Source organism: Anomalospiza imberbis, chromosome 16 (assembly GCF_031753505.1).
Source record: "Anomalospiza imberbis isolate Cuckoo-Finch-1a 21T00152 chromosome 16, ASM3175350v1, whole genome shotgun sequence".
NCBI classification, from domain to species: Eukaryota; Metazoa; Chordata; class Aves; order Passeriformes; family Viduidae; genus Anomalospiza; species Anomalospiza imberbis.
The window spans coordinates 14,121,319-14,139,073 of NC_089696.1; the positions used below are offsets into that span (position 1 = coordinate 14,121,319).

The 17,755-nt window shown below is 54.0% G+C and overlaps 1 protein-coding gene across 8 annotated transcripts in view; it reads left to right on the forward strand.

Moving 5' to 3' along the window:
- The window catches only part of MPRIP (myosin phosphatase Rho interacting protein), a 73,671-nt gene that overhangs the window by 23,917 nt on the left and 31,999 nt on the right, over positions 1 to 17,755 (forward strand). For 6 of the 8 annotated variants that reach the window (XM_068207200.1, XM_068207199.1, XM_068207198.1 and 3 more), the window contains exons 4-7: positions 7,276 to 7,427; positions 9,356 to 9,440; positions 12,824 to 13,034; positions 13,561 to 13,720. In XM_068207200.1, the coding sequence (XP_068063301.1) occupies positions 7,276 to 7,427; positions 9,356 to 9,440; positions 12,824 to 13,034; positions 13,561 to 13,720 (608 nt within the window). Of the gene's footprint in view, positions 1 to 7,275; positions 7,428 to 9,355; positions 9,441 to 12,823; positions 13,035 to 13,560; positions 14,078 to 17,755 lie in introns of all 8 variants that reach the window. The other 2 variants (XR_011004660.1, XM_068207196.1) reach the window with 1 other exon arrangement.

Sequence of the window (17,755 nt, forward strand, 5' to 3'; positions counted from 1 at the left end):
TCAAGATGCAAATGAAGCCTGTTTTTCCTTCCCACCTCCAACCGACTGCAGTTCCCTCTCCAGGAAACTCCTGTCACGATCTCTGCACCAAGCTCTGGTCTGTCCGTGGTCTTGCCGGGATTTTGCCATCAGGCTGATTACCATGACAACTTGCTGGAAGGCTGCAGATATTTGCTTCCCCCTTGGCTGTTGTGCCTGTGCAGCTGGGAGCAGGGAAGATGCCACGCTGGCAGCTGTGAGCAGATGGGGTCGGATCTGTTATCATGTATTCCTCCCATCCCCCTCCTTGGAGGGGAGGAGGACATTTTGCATTTTAAATGCATCTAAATCCCATAGAGCAAGAGGAAAGAGTAACTTTTGGGTTTGCAGGGCTGCAAGGTGGTGCCTTTGGCACTGCAGGACTGGCAAATACCTGTGCATTTCTGGGCTTCTGCTTTGGTCCCCAGAGAGTTGGGATAGGGCTTGAGCAGATGCTCCAAGATCTTTGTACAACGTTTGGCTTTTCCTTTGGTCCGCAAACATCTGGGATGGCAGCTCGGAGCCGCCTCTGGATACCCCATCCTGGTGGGACCTTGCTGTCCTTCCCATCATGGTGCCAATGTTTTCTGCATCTCTCTCCCTCTTCCTCTCCAGCAGCATTGGAAGTGGAATGTGCGTATCCATAGTTGCAAGCTTCCCTGAAAGGCTCCTGGATTTGTCCATGCTGCTGAGGACCTAGAGGGTCAGACACCAGTGCTGAGGGAGGTTGAACCCACTTGGTGACCACCACAGGGTTTGCTGACCCTCCCTGCTCAGCACGGGTGGTTGTGCCAAGATTGGATACGGCTGTTCCCACCATGCACAGACCCCTCAGAGGCTGTTCAGCAGGAAAGAGGTTAACAGGAAGGAGGCAGGCTAGGCTCTGGCTGCCAACTCCGACCCTGCTTTGGAGTGGGGAGCAGCTGGGAGCTGCAAGAGCAGTGCGAAAATAGCCTTATAAGGCCAAGACAAGCCGGCTCCAGCCTCCGCACAGCCCTGGCTGGGCTCGCTCCACTCCAGCACCCGCTCACCGGATGGGTGCCTGCGGGGATGGGGCTACAAATGGGATGTGTGGCCCCAGACCTGCTGCCTGGGCACCCCTGGGATGGGTGCTGGCCATGCCTGGCTGAGGTGGCACTGGGTGGGAGAGGAACCCGAGGGTGCACCCAGCCGGTTCACAGGCAGCTCCTGGCCTCGCTCAGTGTTTAGACTCGCTGTCTGTGGACATAAACACCGACTCTGCTTGAAAGCGGCCTCTGGCTGAACTCTCCTGCCCAGCCCCTGCCCTTCACCCCCTTCTCAAACTGCTCCCCAAGGAAGAAAATTCCATCCCACTGGCAAAAGGGGAGCTGATGTTGTTTTATGTCCTGGTGGAGGCTCAGGAGGGCTCTTCAGGGGCTGGCATGCAGGGACAGGTGTGTGTGGCACTTGCCAACCCATCCCACCTCCTTGAGGTGGATGACCTGGGGCTATGGGGAATTCTTTCAGCAAAACAAATCTCAGGAGCTGGCTGTCGGCACCTGTGATGTACAAACCGGGTCAACAGTGGGGAAATCCGTGGGGCTGGGGCAAGTGGCATTTGTGGCATTTATCCATTTGGGGGATATTCTGCATTGCTGGCTGCACACCAGAGCAAGTGTCCCATCCCCTTCTTATGCTGGTACAGATTTGTTGCCAGTAGAGAGTCACATTGGCAGGTGCCAAGGCCACATCTGCAGAGCACAGTTTGGTGCCTCTGTCTGGTCCTCTAATGGCTTCTGGTAGGCTGGTGAATCCAGGCAGTGGTGACATCTGAGAGCATCTTCCCCTGTTTCTTGCACAGGGGCACAAGGTGTGGGTACTGAAGTGCAGGGGACATGTGTTGCTTGATACCGCCCTGTGGATGTGGCACCTGAGGACGTGGTTTAATGGTGAACATGGTGGTGGTGCTGGGTTGATGGCTGGACTGGATGATCTTAAAGGTCTTTTCCAACCTTTATGATTCTATGATTCCCCTGCCAGTGGTAAAAACCTGTTTTTCCTTTGCCTGGTGCATGGCTGGAGGTTTCTCAGTGGCTTTCACTGAGCAATAGATGCTGATACAGGAAGTTTGCAGGTGAGAAAGGTGTGCTCAGGTGGCTGAGAAAAGATACCTGCCTCTTGCTTGGATGGCACAGCGAAAGCAGAGCTGCCATGGAGATGTGGGAGCACAACCTTCTGCTGCCCTTCGATGGGTGACTCCTCCAGTCCATCCTTTTGCAGAGCCCACAGAAGTTGTTTTCAAGAGCCTTTGTCTAATTTAATAAATCCAGGATGCTCAGCCTGCCAGCCAATCTATAAGTGTAATAAAATCCGCCCACCGCAGCGCTCTGGCCCTGTCGTGGCCCCATCGATAGCCTCGTGCCTGGTGGCAGGAAGCCCAAAAGGCTTATTAAAGCCCTGCTGCTGTGCCAGCTGTGCTCGCCTGGCGCCTGGGCAGCTCAGGGCAGGCTGAGCCAGCCCTGTGTGTGTGCATGGAGCATCCCCAGCTGGGATTTGGGAGCTGCAGACCCAGCTGGGATTTTGGAGGTCTTGCCTCGCCTTGCATGGCTGAAAAGGGATCCTCTGCAACTACCTGAAAGGTGGTAGTCAAGTGTGGGTCAGCCTCTTCTCACAGATAACAAGTAAGGAAACAGCCTCAAGTTGCTCCAGAGGAGTTTTAGGTTGGATATTAGGAAAAATTTCTTTATTGAAAGAGTGGTCAAGCATAGGAACAGGGTGCCCAGGGAAGTGGAGGAGTCACTATCCCTGGAAGTGTTCAAAAACACATAGATGTGGTGCTTAGGGACATGGTTTAGTGGAGGACCTGGCAGTGCCGTGGGTTAATGATTGGGGGTGTTTCTACAATTCTGTAACTTTTCAAGGAGTTGGTGCTTTCTTGATGGCCTCCAGGTGGGAATGATGGATGTGGCTCTGGGTTAGGCTTCCAGTGCCATGCTGGTGCTGGGAGCTGCGTGTCCAAGCTCTGTCTGTGCCCTTGCCCAAGCCGTGGTTGTCTCCGTGTTGCCCTGATGTGCCTGTGACGATGCGACAGCGAGGTCTTGCTCCCTTCTGTTTGCATCCTGCCTGGAGCACTGTGATCAGCTGAGCCCAGGCACTGGGATGGGTGAAGCTTTTAGCAAACACAGGAGCTGCCTTTGCAGAGCACTCGGGAGTGCTGTGAGTGAGCAGCACTCGGCAGCCACCTTCATGAATATTTTAGCTGGGAGAATTAACATTTGTCAAGACACATTTATGGAGGCAGCGTGGATGTCTCTTCCCCAGGCGCTGCGGGCTCGCTGCTGCTCCAGGGCAGTGCTGGGAGCCAGGGCAGAGCCTGCCAGATCCTGAGCCCAGAGTGGGACAGCAGAGCTGTGATCTCCCCTGGGACAGCCAGGCCCTGGTGCCAAGGCAACCAGCTCGCCATGCGAGATAGACAAATGGTTGTGGGCATTTTTTTTTTTCTCTTCCCCTCCTGGTTCTTGGCAGAAAGTAAAATGTCCCTTTTGTTTGGTTTCCTCCTCCCCTTGCCCCATCGCCTTTCTTTAAAGGTTGTGTTCCAGATTTCATCAACCCATGTTGTGTAATAGCCCCGGATAATGGGTTGGCATTGGCCATGGCAGAGCCCCTCCTTGGCAGCTTGACCGTGGGGTTACCTGTCCTAAAACATCCTGTGTACAGCTCCTGAGCAAAGCTCTCTTGTATTTTGTATCAAGCTGCTATGATCTCCATGTGTTAGAAATGACAGGGAAAGTCCTTGGAAAAAAATACAGAATTTTTAAAATAAAAATAACCCTGTTTTTCTACCTCAAATAATCCTGGTTTTCTACCTCAGCCTTGCAATGCCTTCTGGAAATGAGGGACTTTGCAGATAAAACCTTTTGATTTACAACTTCAGCTCCTGTACCTGTTAGTTCATCACCTGTGAAACATCCAGCACTGTGCAGGAGGATGCAGTAATGCCCTGCTTGGGATTTCTTCCTTCAGGCTTCTAAGAGGTCCCAATTCTTTCTTTCCTTCCTTTCCACTCCCCAAGGAGGGGGCTGCTGCAGTTGCTGAGCTCTGCATCCATCCAAAGATCCCTGCATCTCATGCAGAGGCTGCTGATGTTGTTGATGTGGAGAGCCCGGCATGACTCACAGCCTGGGCACCCGGGGAGGGAGAGGAGGAGGAGGAAGAGGAGGAGGAGAGCTCTCTATAGGCTTTGTGTGTTATGGAGAGGGACACTGTGAGCACGTGTGTGTGTCAATAGGGATCTGTCACTCCAGAGGGAAACAGCAACACAATTGTTTCTTGTCTCTGGTTCCTCTGCTGGTACTGGCAGCCTGGAGAGCTGTAGCTGCTCGTGTGATGCAAGTGCTCCTTTTCCTGTACTGGTGAGGGACAGGGACTGGTCAAGTGACTGGGCTGGAGGCACCTGGTGGCCTCAAGGAGAGCTGCTGGTGGTGGTGGTGGCCTTAATGGTGTCCTCTGCTTCCACAGATACACCCTGCTGTGCTTCCACGCCTGCCGCTAGTTAAATGACACACCCAGCCACCAGATCCAGTTCTGGGGTAGCTGTGGGCCCCATCCCATTGGCAGCAACATGGGAGAGAGCAAAGGCAGGGCCAGTGCCTGGGGACAGGGCTGTCCCTCAGCTGGGGACTGGCGGCAGTCAGGAGATGAGGCTGAGCTCCTCACCCAGACACGAAGCCACCCTGGGGTCTGATGCTGGGTTCAGCCTTGTATCAAAGCATCTGCTCTTCCAAGGGCTGGTTGAAATCCCAGCCCTGTTGTTTTGGTGTCTGCCATGCAACACTTCTCTGCTTCTTCATTTATTTACTTAGTTCCTTCCACCTTCTGGAGCCACACAGTCCTCCCTGGCCAGGGACCAGCTTTGCTCATCCTTCTCTAAGGTTCCCTAGCCTTGAGAAACCCTTCAGGCCAGACACAAGTGCTCAGAGGTGAAGAAGGGGTCCAAGCCTTCCCCTTTTCCTTGGTGGAGTTTGTGTGCGTGCACACGCATTTCCACCAGGCACCATTTGCATTTTGCTTCACTTCAAAGTGCCTGTGCTGCCTTCAAGGAAGGAAACAAATGGTGTAAAGGAATTTACATCCCAGGCGAGTGAGGCTGCTGGTCTGTCAGGTTTCATCTGCTGTCGAGGGGTGTGGGGTGCAAGAGAGCAGCTGTGGGATGGAGGGTTCATCCCTGGGGCCACAGGGGGAAGAGGGTCATTCCCAGCTTTGTTCCAAGCTCTTTCCTGGTGTCCTGGCTCGGAGGTGCAGTGGTGGATGGAGACTCATGTGTCAGGCTGTGCAAGATGCCAGCATTCACCCTTCACAAGGAGGGCTGAGTGGCAAAACCACTTTGCAGGGCCAGCCCCCAAACCGGCTCCTCTGCTCCCGGCACGCTTCGGTCAGGGCTGGGTGTGGGCAGCAGGAGCAGCCGCCCTGAACTGCCATGGGCTTGGAGGGTGTTGCTTCTTCCTCTCCTCCTGTGCCAGCTCCCTGCCAAATCCCTCCTGGGCCTTAAAGGGAGTCAAGGGACTGAGTGGCCCAAGATCCCCCTGTGGGGCTCCCTCCCTCCTCCTCACCCCTGTCTTTGTTGAATTCCCTGGTGCACAACTGCTCTGGGAGGGGAAGGAGGTTGGACCCAGACCTTACAGTCCTGGAGGCCTTGGCTGTGCCAGAGGCCAGCAAGACAAAAACTTTTCTAAGACTCCACTTGGAACAGGAGAAAGTTTTTCCGTTGGGTTTTTATAGCTCCCGGAAAGCGGGGTTTTATTTTTGTTGTCTAAGACAAAAAATCCTCTTAGGAGCTGACTACCCATGGCAGTGCAGAGCGAGTGGCTGGGCATGTGCTGTGCTTGGGGTCTGGGCTGGACTTTGCTTTCCCTCCCTCCATCCTGGGGGGTCTCTGGATGCTGATTTCCGCAAGGAGAAGGGGAGGGTTTGGTGTCTCTGATGTACAGCTGGTCCTGTTCATGCTCCCAGTGCTGCAGCACCTGTGATGGCTCCTTGCCACCCCTGGGCTGTCATGGGGTGCTCCCACCCAGGGACACAGCTGCAGGGAAAACCTTTTTCCTGGGGAAAGGGATTATTTCCCACCACCTGCAGATGGCTAAACTGGGAGCTCTGGGAGACTGATCTGAATTTTCTGGGTTTGTAGGCTGGGGCCATTGAGCTGTCTCCTGTCACCCTTTCTTTGCATGGCACAGGCTGCTTTTGGAGGGGTTTTGCTGGCAGGGGAGCTAGTTTCCATGGTAAAAACCTTAACAGCATCTGCCAGAAATCCGTCTCCTTGTTGGCCTGGCCATCTGGAGGGCACAAGGAGGCTTTAGCAGGGTAAGGAGGTGTGCACAGGCTGCTTTAGGTCCTCCTTTGGTGCTGTTGGCAGCTTGGAGGGATCTCTCCCTCAGTCATTTATGTCCTAGGTGCAGGTTTGCCCTGGGATGCTGGAAGGACCCCAGTGTCACTGAGCCTGGTGGAGGCAGGCAGGCAGGCTGGGGACATGGGAGCCACGGAATTGCTCAGGGGGGAGGGCTGCAGGCACTGGGGACGGGTGGATACGCTGTAATCGGATGAGCCAGCGCTGCTCCAGATGGACCTGTCAGCTCTTGTCAGTGCTGACACCCCTCTGGATGTCCCTCAGTGTCCCCTTGGGCCACAGGGGCCACCACCTGTCCCACTTCACCAGGTCTCCTTGGAGCTATCAGGCTGAGAGTGACACTGTTCAGAAAACCCATCAAGCGAGGTCCCTTCCATGCTGCAGTCCCTCCCTGGCAAACTCTGTGTTTCTTTTAAATTTTAATGGAAAAAACCTGGTGCTTGTGTCTGTCTGTTCATCCTTGAGCCGTCCTGTGCTGAGGACAGTGAGACCTTGCTGCTTTGCCATCCCTGTCCCCCGGTGCCACCCCACCAGCCCAGATGGCTTGCAGCTGCAGACCCAAAGTTGGCCACTTGGTGCCTTTCCTCAGTGTCCAGGTGCCACAACAAGGCAGCCATCCTTCCCTGGATATTTGGCACACGAGAAGCACCTCGCTGGCAGCAGTGGAGCAGACTGGTCTGGCAGGAGTTGTACTGGTTGGTCTGTGTCCCCTGATTTATGGCACGCAGCTTTGCTGTGCACTGGGCACGGCACACAGATGGATCTGGTTATCTGTGGGCAAAGCATCTTAGTGTGTAGGATCCTGGTGTCCTCCAGGACAGGTTTTAGGGCTCAGCTCTGCACTCCTCTGCTCTTCTCTCCTTAATGTTGCTCCTTTCTCCTTTCCCTCACAGCCGACCACCCTCCCACAGGGCACCATCAACATGAACCAGTGCACGGATGTGGTGGATGGGGAGAGCCGGACAGGGCAGAAGTTCTCCTTGTGCATCCTGACACCAGAGAAGGAGCATTTCATCCGGGCAGAGAACAAGGAGATCATCAGTGGGTGAGTGCAGAGCTGGGGCAGAGCCACTCCCAGGCTCTTCCATTAGCCAGGAGGAAAAGGAAGGTGGGTAGGACCTTGAGTAAGGCTGGGTACTATAGCTATGCATACCCAGGCTGATCCTGGGTGCTGGGGTTCATGATGGGTGCTGTGGTGACCCCACAGTGCTTTTAGGGATCCCATCCCATCCCATTTTAGGCACCCAGCCCACTGGCACAGGTCCCATAATTCTGGGGCTGGCATGTCCAGCCCTGAGTGCCATACACCCTCTGGTCCTCATCCATCCCCGGGCAGATGTGGAATCCTGGGGTGGATGCTCCCCACCTCCCTGGTCCCAGGGGAGCATCTCACCTCCAAGGATGGTTAAAATATCACAGAAATACAGTGGCTCAGTGACACCAAAGATTAGACCACTAAAACAAGCAAATCATGGTAAATTCCCCAACTCCAGGTGTTGGGTGGTGACCTAGAAACATGCTCTTCCATCACTCAAATGCCAGCTGGGGTTGAAGCTGGTGCTGGTGAGGGTGCAAAGCCCTGGAGAGCTGAATTGCCAGTGATGGAGTGTGTCTGTACTGCTGCTCACCTTTCCCACATGGGCACTGCCCAGAGCTCAGTGCCTCCCTCCCAGAATTTGACATTTGAAACTCCAGCAGGATGTTGAAGGGATGAACACTTGCTCTTTCCCACTGTTCCCGAGGCACAGCATCTCCTGCCTCCCCCAGCCCTGGCAGCAGCAGAGTCAGCACTTTCTGCTGAGATTTCTATTTCCAAGCCTTATCTTCAGTTGAGACTCCCCTCGTTCTGTAAATACTTGTTGAAATAGACATTTTTCTACCAAGAATTTGTGATTTTTGACTAGATGAGTGTTTTCATGCATTGAAATTTCCCTGCCCTACTGAGACAAGAGAGCACAGGTGAACCTTGGGTTGGCAAACCTGTCCCCCCAGCCCCATTCACAGAGACATGTTGCAGTGGCTGTGGAGCTGGGATGCAGAGCCATGTGGGAATCACAGCACAGGGGAGTGAGCTCCTCTCCTCCCTAGCAGGAGCAGTGACTATGCCCCAAACCATGGCCAGCCCCCATGGCCTGCTCTCTCCACCCTCTCCCCACGCTCCAGTTCCCAGCTCAGCCTTTGTTGCTGGTCCTGCCTGCCGTGGGAGGGAGAGGCATTGCGGAGTGAGGTGGGGCTGATTTATTGCTCATCAGCCCAGCGATGGGTTTTGAAGCAGTGCTTTTGCTCCTGACTGCAGGCATTAATCATCCCCGAGCAGTCCCACTCTGGGGCCGAGCCAGGCTGGTTTTGTTTGCAGTTGCAGCACAACAGGAAGATTTCCCTGGCTGGGGGAGAATTTGTTTTACGTTCATTCTGTCCTTCTGGTGTTCATTGCTCAACCAAACCCCATTTGATGTTGTCATCTCTGAACACTTTACAGCACAGCGTACAAAGCAGGGGGAGAAGGAAAGGGGAGCAGGGACATTTGAAGTGGGAATGTTTCCCAGTGGTCCAGGGATCCCTGTGGAGTTCTCAGAGATGCGGGGGCAGGTTGTCAGGCCACGGTGGGAGGACACAGGACTTCTCAATGCCGAGTTCATGCTGCTCTTCCTTGGACAAAAGCACTTTGTCTGCAGTGTGCGGGTGTTGGCATCGCCCAAGGGGACGGTCCTGCTGAAGGCTCTGTCCCTCTCCACTGTCTTTCAGGATCCTTGAATCCCTGCCTCATGTCAACCTTGGCTGTGGCCTCACTTTTGCAGAAAGCGGGGTTTGAGCCAAAGCACCCTAGGGTCATCCATCTTCTCCTGCCTTATTTTTCCCCCGGGAGCTGGTTGGGATGGTTTCTGGGTATTGTTCAGCAAGCTGACCCTGACCAGGTCAGCATCACTCCTGTCCCTGTGGCACAGACCTCACCTTCTGCTTCTCTGCCTGCAGGTGGCTGGAGATGCTGATTGTCTATCCCAGGACAAACAAGCAGAATCAGAAGAAGAAGAGGAAGGTAGAGCCCCCAACTCCCCAGGTAACCCAGGGACACACACACACCCCCTGTCACCCAGTCCCTTGCCTCCCTCTCAGGGCCATGGCCTTGCTCTGATCCTGGGGTAGATCCCTTCAAGCCATCAGGATCACCAGCCCTCTGATGCTGCCCGTGTGGAGGGTGAGAGCTGGTGCAAACCAGGACAGCAGATCGGTGCAAATTAATTCCTGGTCATCACTTCCAGGGTCACACACTCCTGCTTTCCTGGCTGCTTTGGGGCCACGTTTTGCCCCCTGTGTGCTGTTATGTGGCGCCATCCCTGCACACAATCCTGGGAGTGGCCACAAAGCCACATAGTCCCCATGGGGGACCAGGAAGAGGTGCTGTTCATGGGCCTTTTTGTCAGAAACAGGATGAAATTCCATCGGGCTCCAGTTACTCCCTTAGCGATGACCCCAGAGATAATGGGAATGAAAGGAAAATACTAAAGGCCAGGGCCAGGCTGGGAGCTCCGGGGGCCGGAGCTGGGCTCTCCAGGGACCCGGCAGTGGCTTCGTGCTCACTTTGACTATAAATGGTAAAAAGTGGGGCCGGCTGTGACTCACTCGTTCCTGCCTGGCTCCCACGTGGCTGGAATGGGGGACAATCCCACAGATGGGGAACGTGACCCCAGGGCCACCCTCGTCCCTCGCTGGGGCTGAGAACAGCCATGTCCCTCAGGCCGCCTGACCTCTGGGTGTGTGTCCCACCACTGCAGGGGACTGGCTGGGAGGGCTCCTCCAGCTGTGCTGGGGACCAAAACCAGCATCAGGGCTCCCCTGAGCCTTGGTTTTCAAGTCCTCTTTGATGAAGTTCCAAGGATGGCCCTGGTGCAAACTGGGCCACGGATGGGTTTTGTACAGTGTTTGTTTGAATAAGTTTTCATCACTCTCCTGGATAAAGACGTTCTGGGCAATGGGGAAAAAAAGTTAATGGGGGGGATGATCCTATTTTGTACACCAAGCTGTAAGTCTGAGCCATCCCTTGCCAAGGTCTGGGGTCCTCACAGCCCTTCGAGTGCTGGCTCTGGTGATGCTCCAGGGAAGATGCCTCCTTCCTTCATGTTACGAGTTGTCAATCCTCAATTCCCATGACACGGACTATAAGACTGTTGCATTTGGGGCACCCCAGGGAGTGGATGCAGCAGGGCAGGGATGCTCACCCCGGCCAGGGTGCACCACTAAACCCAGGCTGGGTTCAGGAGGGGGACGGGATGGAGATGACAAGCGGCACAGAGCCAGAAAAACATCATTCTGGGTTACATTTCATCGCCATGGCAACTTCTTGGAAACCGTACAGGATCTGAGCTCCTGAGCACCAAATAAGGGAAGCGGCTGTGGGAAGGATGCCGGCTCCCCCTGGGCAGATGGGCTCCCCAGGTGCTTGGGAATGGGGACCGGGGACCCTTGTGGCACACTGCCCTCTTGTCTTGGGACAGACCACCCTGTCTTGCTTGCTACTCTCCTTCCACTCTCTCCATCCCATGGCTTCCATCCCCATGGTGCTGGAAAAAGGCTCAAATTCACTTTGCAAAACCAACCTCCATGTGGGAGTTGCTGCTGGATGGATGCTGTGCTGTGTCAGGCACTTAGGAGCAACCTTGCAAAGGCAGAAGCAGCATCTTTCCTCTGTCTCCCAGATCCTGCTGATGCAGGTGGCTGGTCCAGGGAAGGAAAGAGCATGCTGAGGAGAAAATCAGCACCGAGTCCTCCTCTGAAATGGCCTCTCCTGAGGCTGGCTGCTTTTCAGCTTGCTCTCCAAGTGCTGGTGGAGAAAGCTTGCACTCTTCCTGAAGATGGCCACACACTAATCAGGCAGCAGATCATCTCTTAGAGCTGCTTAGGGAGGGCTGGACACCTTGTGATATAAAAAAAGAATTTTATATTCTTGGTTTTTCTCACTCTCACATAGCTTTTGCTTGTCTGTGGTAGAGCAGACCTTGGTTACAGCTGGATGCTCTTGGAGCATCAAGGTCATTTTCAACTCCCCCCATCATTTTGCATCATCCCTATGCAAAATTACCAGGGTGGGAGCAATGCAGGGAATACCATTCCTGCTGCAGATTTTTGGACAGGGAGTGTTAGGTGTTTTCACTTTGCTTTGCAAGCAGGTTGCAGTTTTAGGGGGAAAAGGGCAGGTTTCTCTTGCAGCTTTTGCCGTGCTCCGGCAGCAGGAGAGACTGGAATGCCTGTGCCTGCCTGCTGCCCATGGGAACTTGAGGCAGGGTTTGGGGCTGAAATGTGGGATTTGAGGCTCTGCCCTGGGTTTGCACAGGGGTGTGGCAGGGACAGGTAAGCAGAGCGTGCCCAGACACACCTCATGCAACCAGAGGCCGGTTTTGCTGATTTTGGTTCGTTCTGCCTCTTGGAGTTGTTCATACCCCTGAGCAGCAGAGAGTTAATGTCTCTGCTCCCTCACAGACTTCTTTTTGGCCCACATCTCTGCCTAATTAAATGCATATCTACAAATAATTACATGGGGGTGTGTGTAAGAGATATATAAAGATATATATCCTGAGCTGGTGATTAGTTTTGGGCTTGGATCAATGAAGGAGAGTATAAGGGACCTCGGAGATTGGCCCAATCCTCTGCTGGAGCAGAGTCCCCTTGAGCAGGATGCCCATGAACTCTGGATCGTTTACCTCCAACACTGCATTCCTTTAGTGTGAAATTTCCCAAGGGGATATTTTTTTTAATTTGAGGTCATTTGCTGCTTGTCATGGCTGTGTGTGGAGGCAAGACACACTCCCTGGGAGATCCCTGGTGGCTCTAGCACAGCCCTGCAAATGCCAGTGGAGGTGCAGGGCTAAAACCCACCTGATGTGGGAGGAGGGGATAGAGAGGATGCTCTTCGCAGCTCTTGTTCCCAGCTTTCAGTTGCCAGTTTGTGCACTTGTGTTTTCCCCCCGCTCCATGGAAAGGGAGCAAGCAGCTGGAAAACTTCCCACAATCCAAAGGGGAGTTAATTGTCATTGATTTATGGGTGGCTTTAAGAAAAATAATCTGTGAATACAGAAGTTTAATATGACAACAGCAAAACATCTGCTAATGAACAAAGCCAAGGAAGGAGTTGAGAAAGCTGCTGCCTCTTCTGGGTCACATTCTGAACCTGGGCTAGCTGGGCTGTGGCCACCAACGGGGCATCATCCATCATCTGATGGGCTCCAGAGATCCTTGTTAGCAGAGAAACACTGAAGACAATGGGGAATGTTTTAAAAGGGCGTAAAGCACTGACACATGTCACTGCCCCATCCCTGTCCCGCTGTGATGTGTCGTGGGCAGCACCCAAGCTGTGTGGAACTCACACCTTGGGGCCAAGCCCTTGGGGACCCTGAGTGTGGAGTTGGGGCAAACTCTCTAACTTCTTGTGTCAACTGGTTCTTTTAGGAGCCTGGTCCTGCTAAGATGGCTGTGACCAGCAGCAACATTCCCAGTGCTGAGAAGGTCCCTGCCACCAAGTCCACACTCTGGCAGGAAGAAATGAGAGGCAAAGACCAAGCAGATGGGGGCAGTGGCATTGGCCCAGCCCAGAGCCCCATGCAAGGCCAGGCTGGGGCTGCCAGCTCCATGAAGGACCCCGTGCTGGACAGCAAGGAAGGTGAGAGGAGGGGATGCCAGCAGCACAGGTGTGGCATTGTGGTGGTCATGCCATTGTTCTCCCTAGAACAATGGGGGCTGGGGACCGGTTGCAGTGCTGGAGACATTTCCCTTATCTTCCCACTCAGATGGGGAATGGTTTCTGCAGTGAGGTGTCCCTTGCCTTGCACCCATGGAGCTGTGGTTGCTGCCAGGCTGGGAAGGACAGGGATGGAAATGGATGCAGAGCTATAACTACAGCCGCCCATTTCTTGGTTTGAAAATCCAGATCTTTCACCTGTAGAAACCTGGCTCAAGTGTTGGATCAGAGTCCCCAGTTCCCTGCAGACTATCCTACCATCTCCATGGGCATGAGGGCTGGTCAGGGTGGGAAAGCCAAGGGTGCAGGAGGTAGCACTGCATGGGGCTGGTGCCCAGACCAACTTTGCTCTCACACCTGCCCCTGTCCTGGGTGGAATCAGGGTGTTTCTTTCTTAAAAGCAGAACTTGGACTTGAAATCAAGCACGGTGACTTCTCTGTCCCTTAGAGGAGAGCTCCATGAACGGAGACCGGATAGACTGCGGGCGGAAGACGCGTGTCGAGAGCGGGTACTTCTCCTTGGAGAAGACCAAACAAGACTCGAAGCTGGAAGAGCAGCAACTGCCACCCCCACCAAGCCCACCCAGCCCCAGCACCCCGAACAACAGGTACAGTTATCCCAAATCGCCCTCACAGGAGCACGCCCAGCCCTTTCCTTCCCCAGGTATCCGATCAGGCGACCGAATGATTCACAGCTTCTCTCTGAACTCCTTGGACTCGAAGAGCAGTTGCCCCATGCACAAGGACTCCAACAGCAGAGATGTAGGAAGGGGAGCTGAGAAATCGGGGCGTCCCCTTTCTTTTAAAGCCAGCCGGCAGTACACCACCCTGGCCGACGTTCCCAAGGCCATTAGGATCAGTAATCGTGAGGCCTTCCAGGTGGAGAGGAAGCGGCTAGAGCGGAGAACCCGGGCTCGTAGCCCTGGGAGAGAAGAAGTGGCCCGGCTCTTTGGGAATGAGAGAAGGTAAGGGATGAGTGGCTCATCTCCTTGCATGCTTCCAGCAGCAGTGAGGTTGCGTCCCCAGCGCAGCCTGGATGGAGCAGATGGGATTTGGTGGGTGGAGCTTCTTTGTTTTTCAGTGCTCCTGGGTTTAAGGGTGCCCATCCATGCTGACCAGGTGGTGGGATGTCTTTAATAGTGGTAGTGGGCAGGTGTCACCCTGCCTGGCTGCTCTGGGGATATAGAATGATTTGTGTTGGAAGGGATGTTAAAGTTCATCCAGTTCCATCCTCTGCCATGGGCAGGGACACCTTCCACTGTCCCAGGTTGCTGCAAGCCCTGTCCAACCTGGCCTTGGACACTTCCAGGGATGAGGCAGCCACAACTTCTCTGGGCAGTCTGTGCCAGTGCCTCACCACCATCACAGGGAAGAATTTCCTCCTAGTATTTAATCTAAACCTACCCTGGTGTTGGGTGGTGCTGGATGCCCACCCTGCCGGCCCCTCCCGGCACGGCACACGCTGGCAGCCGGCACCATTAATTAGGTTAGCTCTCCTAGTGGCATTAGTGCCAGGTGCCTTACGCAACTGCCTAATGAGCTGAGAGAGGTTTCAAAATGTCACGGCGTTAATCTGGGAGAGGAAGGAGAGGTGGGTGCAGTGCCAAGGCAGGGCTCAGCAGGCTGCAAAACAGCTTAGTGTGGAGGAGGACGGGGAGGGCGTCCGCAGCGCGCGCCTGGTGCCCTCTGGGCGAGGCTAAGGATGGGCTCCACTCGCCCTGGGAGAGACACATTTGTGCAGTGAGGGCAATGGAGCAAACTGGGAGACAGGCCCTGGGCGAGAGGGCTGCCTGCCAGTCTGATTTTCCTGCCCTGGTTCTCCTCCGGGCATGTTCTCTCTCGCACAGTTTCAGTAGGAGCTTCTCCTCTGTTCCTTCCCAGCCCCTAAAGGACTGTTTTCCAGACTGGCTTCCGAGAGCTGGGAGCAGGTCTGGGATGTACAGCACAGCCTTGTGCTGGTGCCATCATTCAGCAGGAGGATCCCAAACCTGGCCCAGAGTGTGTGCGGGGAGTGCTGGACTGGGAATAAATGAGGAAAGCTTGGGTTTGGCTTTGTCTGCCTTGGGAACTGGCTTTTCCCCAGGATGGAGGAGGAGGATACCACCTTGGCCCTCCTGGCTGGGGACAGGGCTGAGAAAAGGCTGATGGCTCTGGTTTTCAGGCTGAGCTGGTGCTGCCTGTGACATTTCATCCCTGCTGTGTTTGCTTGCACAGGATGCCCTGGCCAGTGCCTGTCCCCAGCATGGCAGAGCAGTGCATTCCTCCAGTGCCAGCAGTCCCTTGCCCTGGGGTATCCTGCAGCACTGGGATCATCCTGCACGGAGCTGGGGAGCAGAATTATAACAGATAACAGGGCCTGGCAGAGGACATTGCTGCCAGAGTCTGTCCTTTTTTAATGTCAGCCCCACTCATTGCCTGCTGGTGGATGCCTTTTCCCAGGGAAAGTCTGTTTTCCCCAGCCTTGCTCAGGCTGTTAACAGTATTTTTGCTTTATCACTATTGGCAGCAATTCCCCTGTATCGGCCCAGGGCTTTTATCAGAGCAGAACGGGTGCAGGAAGAGGAGCAGGAGCTGCACCAGGCACTGGGATCTTGCTGCCCATGGGGCTGAACCTGCTCCAGCTTTTGGGAGGGGGGTGATGGCAGAGAGGAGGAGGAGGGGTCCCCACCTGCCAGAGGGTTTGGCCGTGGATCACAGCCCACGGTGCTGGAGGAATGTGCCGTGAGCAGGGATGGCTCAGTGGGTGTTCAGGGATAGGCACATTTGTTTTCTCCTCTGGTAACCTGGGAATTGGCCGTGCAGGTGGTGTGGGAGGAGAGGTCCTGTGTCATGGAGCTGGGACAGCCATGTTGGAGCTCAGTGGACTCAACAGGGCACAGAGACACTGTCCAGAGTTGCACCAGAGAATTAACATTCCCCAGCACCCTGCTCAGCTTGGCTTGGCTGCTTTTTAACTTGAGTTTACTTAGTCCCCACGTCCCTCTCATTTTTCTCCTCTGAGCTCAGACTGTGCTGTTTGAGGTTGGGCAGATACAGTAGCTCATTTCCATGCTGTGGGGTTGGCTTTTCCCCCTGGTTTAACACCATTTGTAATAATCCTTCCCAGTAACCCACTAACATGTCTGGGAACACTTGTCCCATGCCAACCCCACAGGCACCAGCCAGGCATCGTGCAGATCTGCCCTTCAGTGCAACCAAATGAACTCACTCAGATTCTGTTGGTATTTTCAGCTCTTCCTCCCATTTTTTTGTGTGTAAATCAGTGCAAGTGTCAGAGCTGTGGATGGAAAAGAATTATTTCAGGTACTCAGTGTTGCGTCCTGAGTGCCATACCTGCAGGCTTTGCTCCAGATAAAGCCATTTGTTGAGGCTTCTCATCCTGTTTCCTTATCACAAGAAATATTACATGATTTAAGTCCAGGAATTCTCTGTGTTGACCATTTATACCTGACTCTGCCTCCATGCCGCTGCAGACGTCTGAGCTTGCAGCCACTCAGAACCAGGAATCAGGAACAGGAGATAATCTCCACGATTTTGGCGGAGCAGCAGAGTGCGAGTTCCCTCTGCTGGCACGTGGCAGGACGGGGCTGCAGCACCCACCAGGATGTCACACTGGGCTGGGGGACAGGGATTGAGGCCAGAGAGGTTGAGCCATCTCCAGTTTCCCCTCTCAGACCCATCCCTAGGACAGAAGGGCAAGGGCAGCACTTTAAAACCCCATGGATGAATCTTGAGGTGTTGCAGACAAAAATCACAGCTGAAAAGAGTTGCAGGAATGTCCTTAGACAGCAGTTCCCATGTCCCAGAGGGACTCTGCAGCTGCAGGGGTAAATCCCTGCACATCTCAGGATTTCTGTTTGACAAACTTGGTTTTTTGTGCACAATTCCAGGGGTGCAGCCTGTAAAACCACAGCTTTCCCAGTTGACCTGATGTCCTTCTCTCACTGGCAAGAGTTGTGTGTCAGCCACATCTGCTGTGGGAGTGTGGTCAGGGGCTGAGGTGTATTTCTAGCATCAATTAATAACAGAATTGCCTGAAATTGCTTAAAAGACTTCTCGCTCAAATTCCTTCTCTGGAGTTTCTTGAGGTGTAAAGCTCTGCTCTGAATTCTGCTTCTCCCCATACAGAGGAGCTCCTGCTCTCCCAAATACAGATTTTTTTCATTGTAAAACTATCCTCATCATTCTCATGGACCTCTTGGGAAATGCCTCTTCCTTTTCCTGACACTCACTATCTTTCTTGATGCTAAATAATGAATGAATCCAATAAAAATAAATGCCTTTCTTCCAATCAGAGAGAATCATGTTAATGACAGCTCATCCTGGTCTTTTGAGCTTTTCTTCCCACTGCACACCCCCTCCACTAACAGCTGAGATCTGCAGCCTGGGTTTAGTGGCCTGGAAAAGATTAACAGCCTGCATGGCCAAGGAATTCCTTGGGATGAGCTTTTGTAGTTGAAAAACACTAAATGGCACCGCAGCTTTTAAAAAGCTTCTTCATACCTGTCCCAGCTTTGTTTTGTCCACCCAGAGCTGCTGTGCAGAGGGAGCAGCTCTATCCAACGCGTGGGGAGGGGAGGAGAGCCCTTCCTTCGCCGTCCCTCCAAGATCTCTGGCAGTAACCTCTCTGAAATGTTGATCTA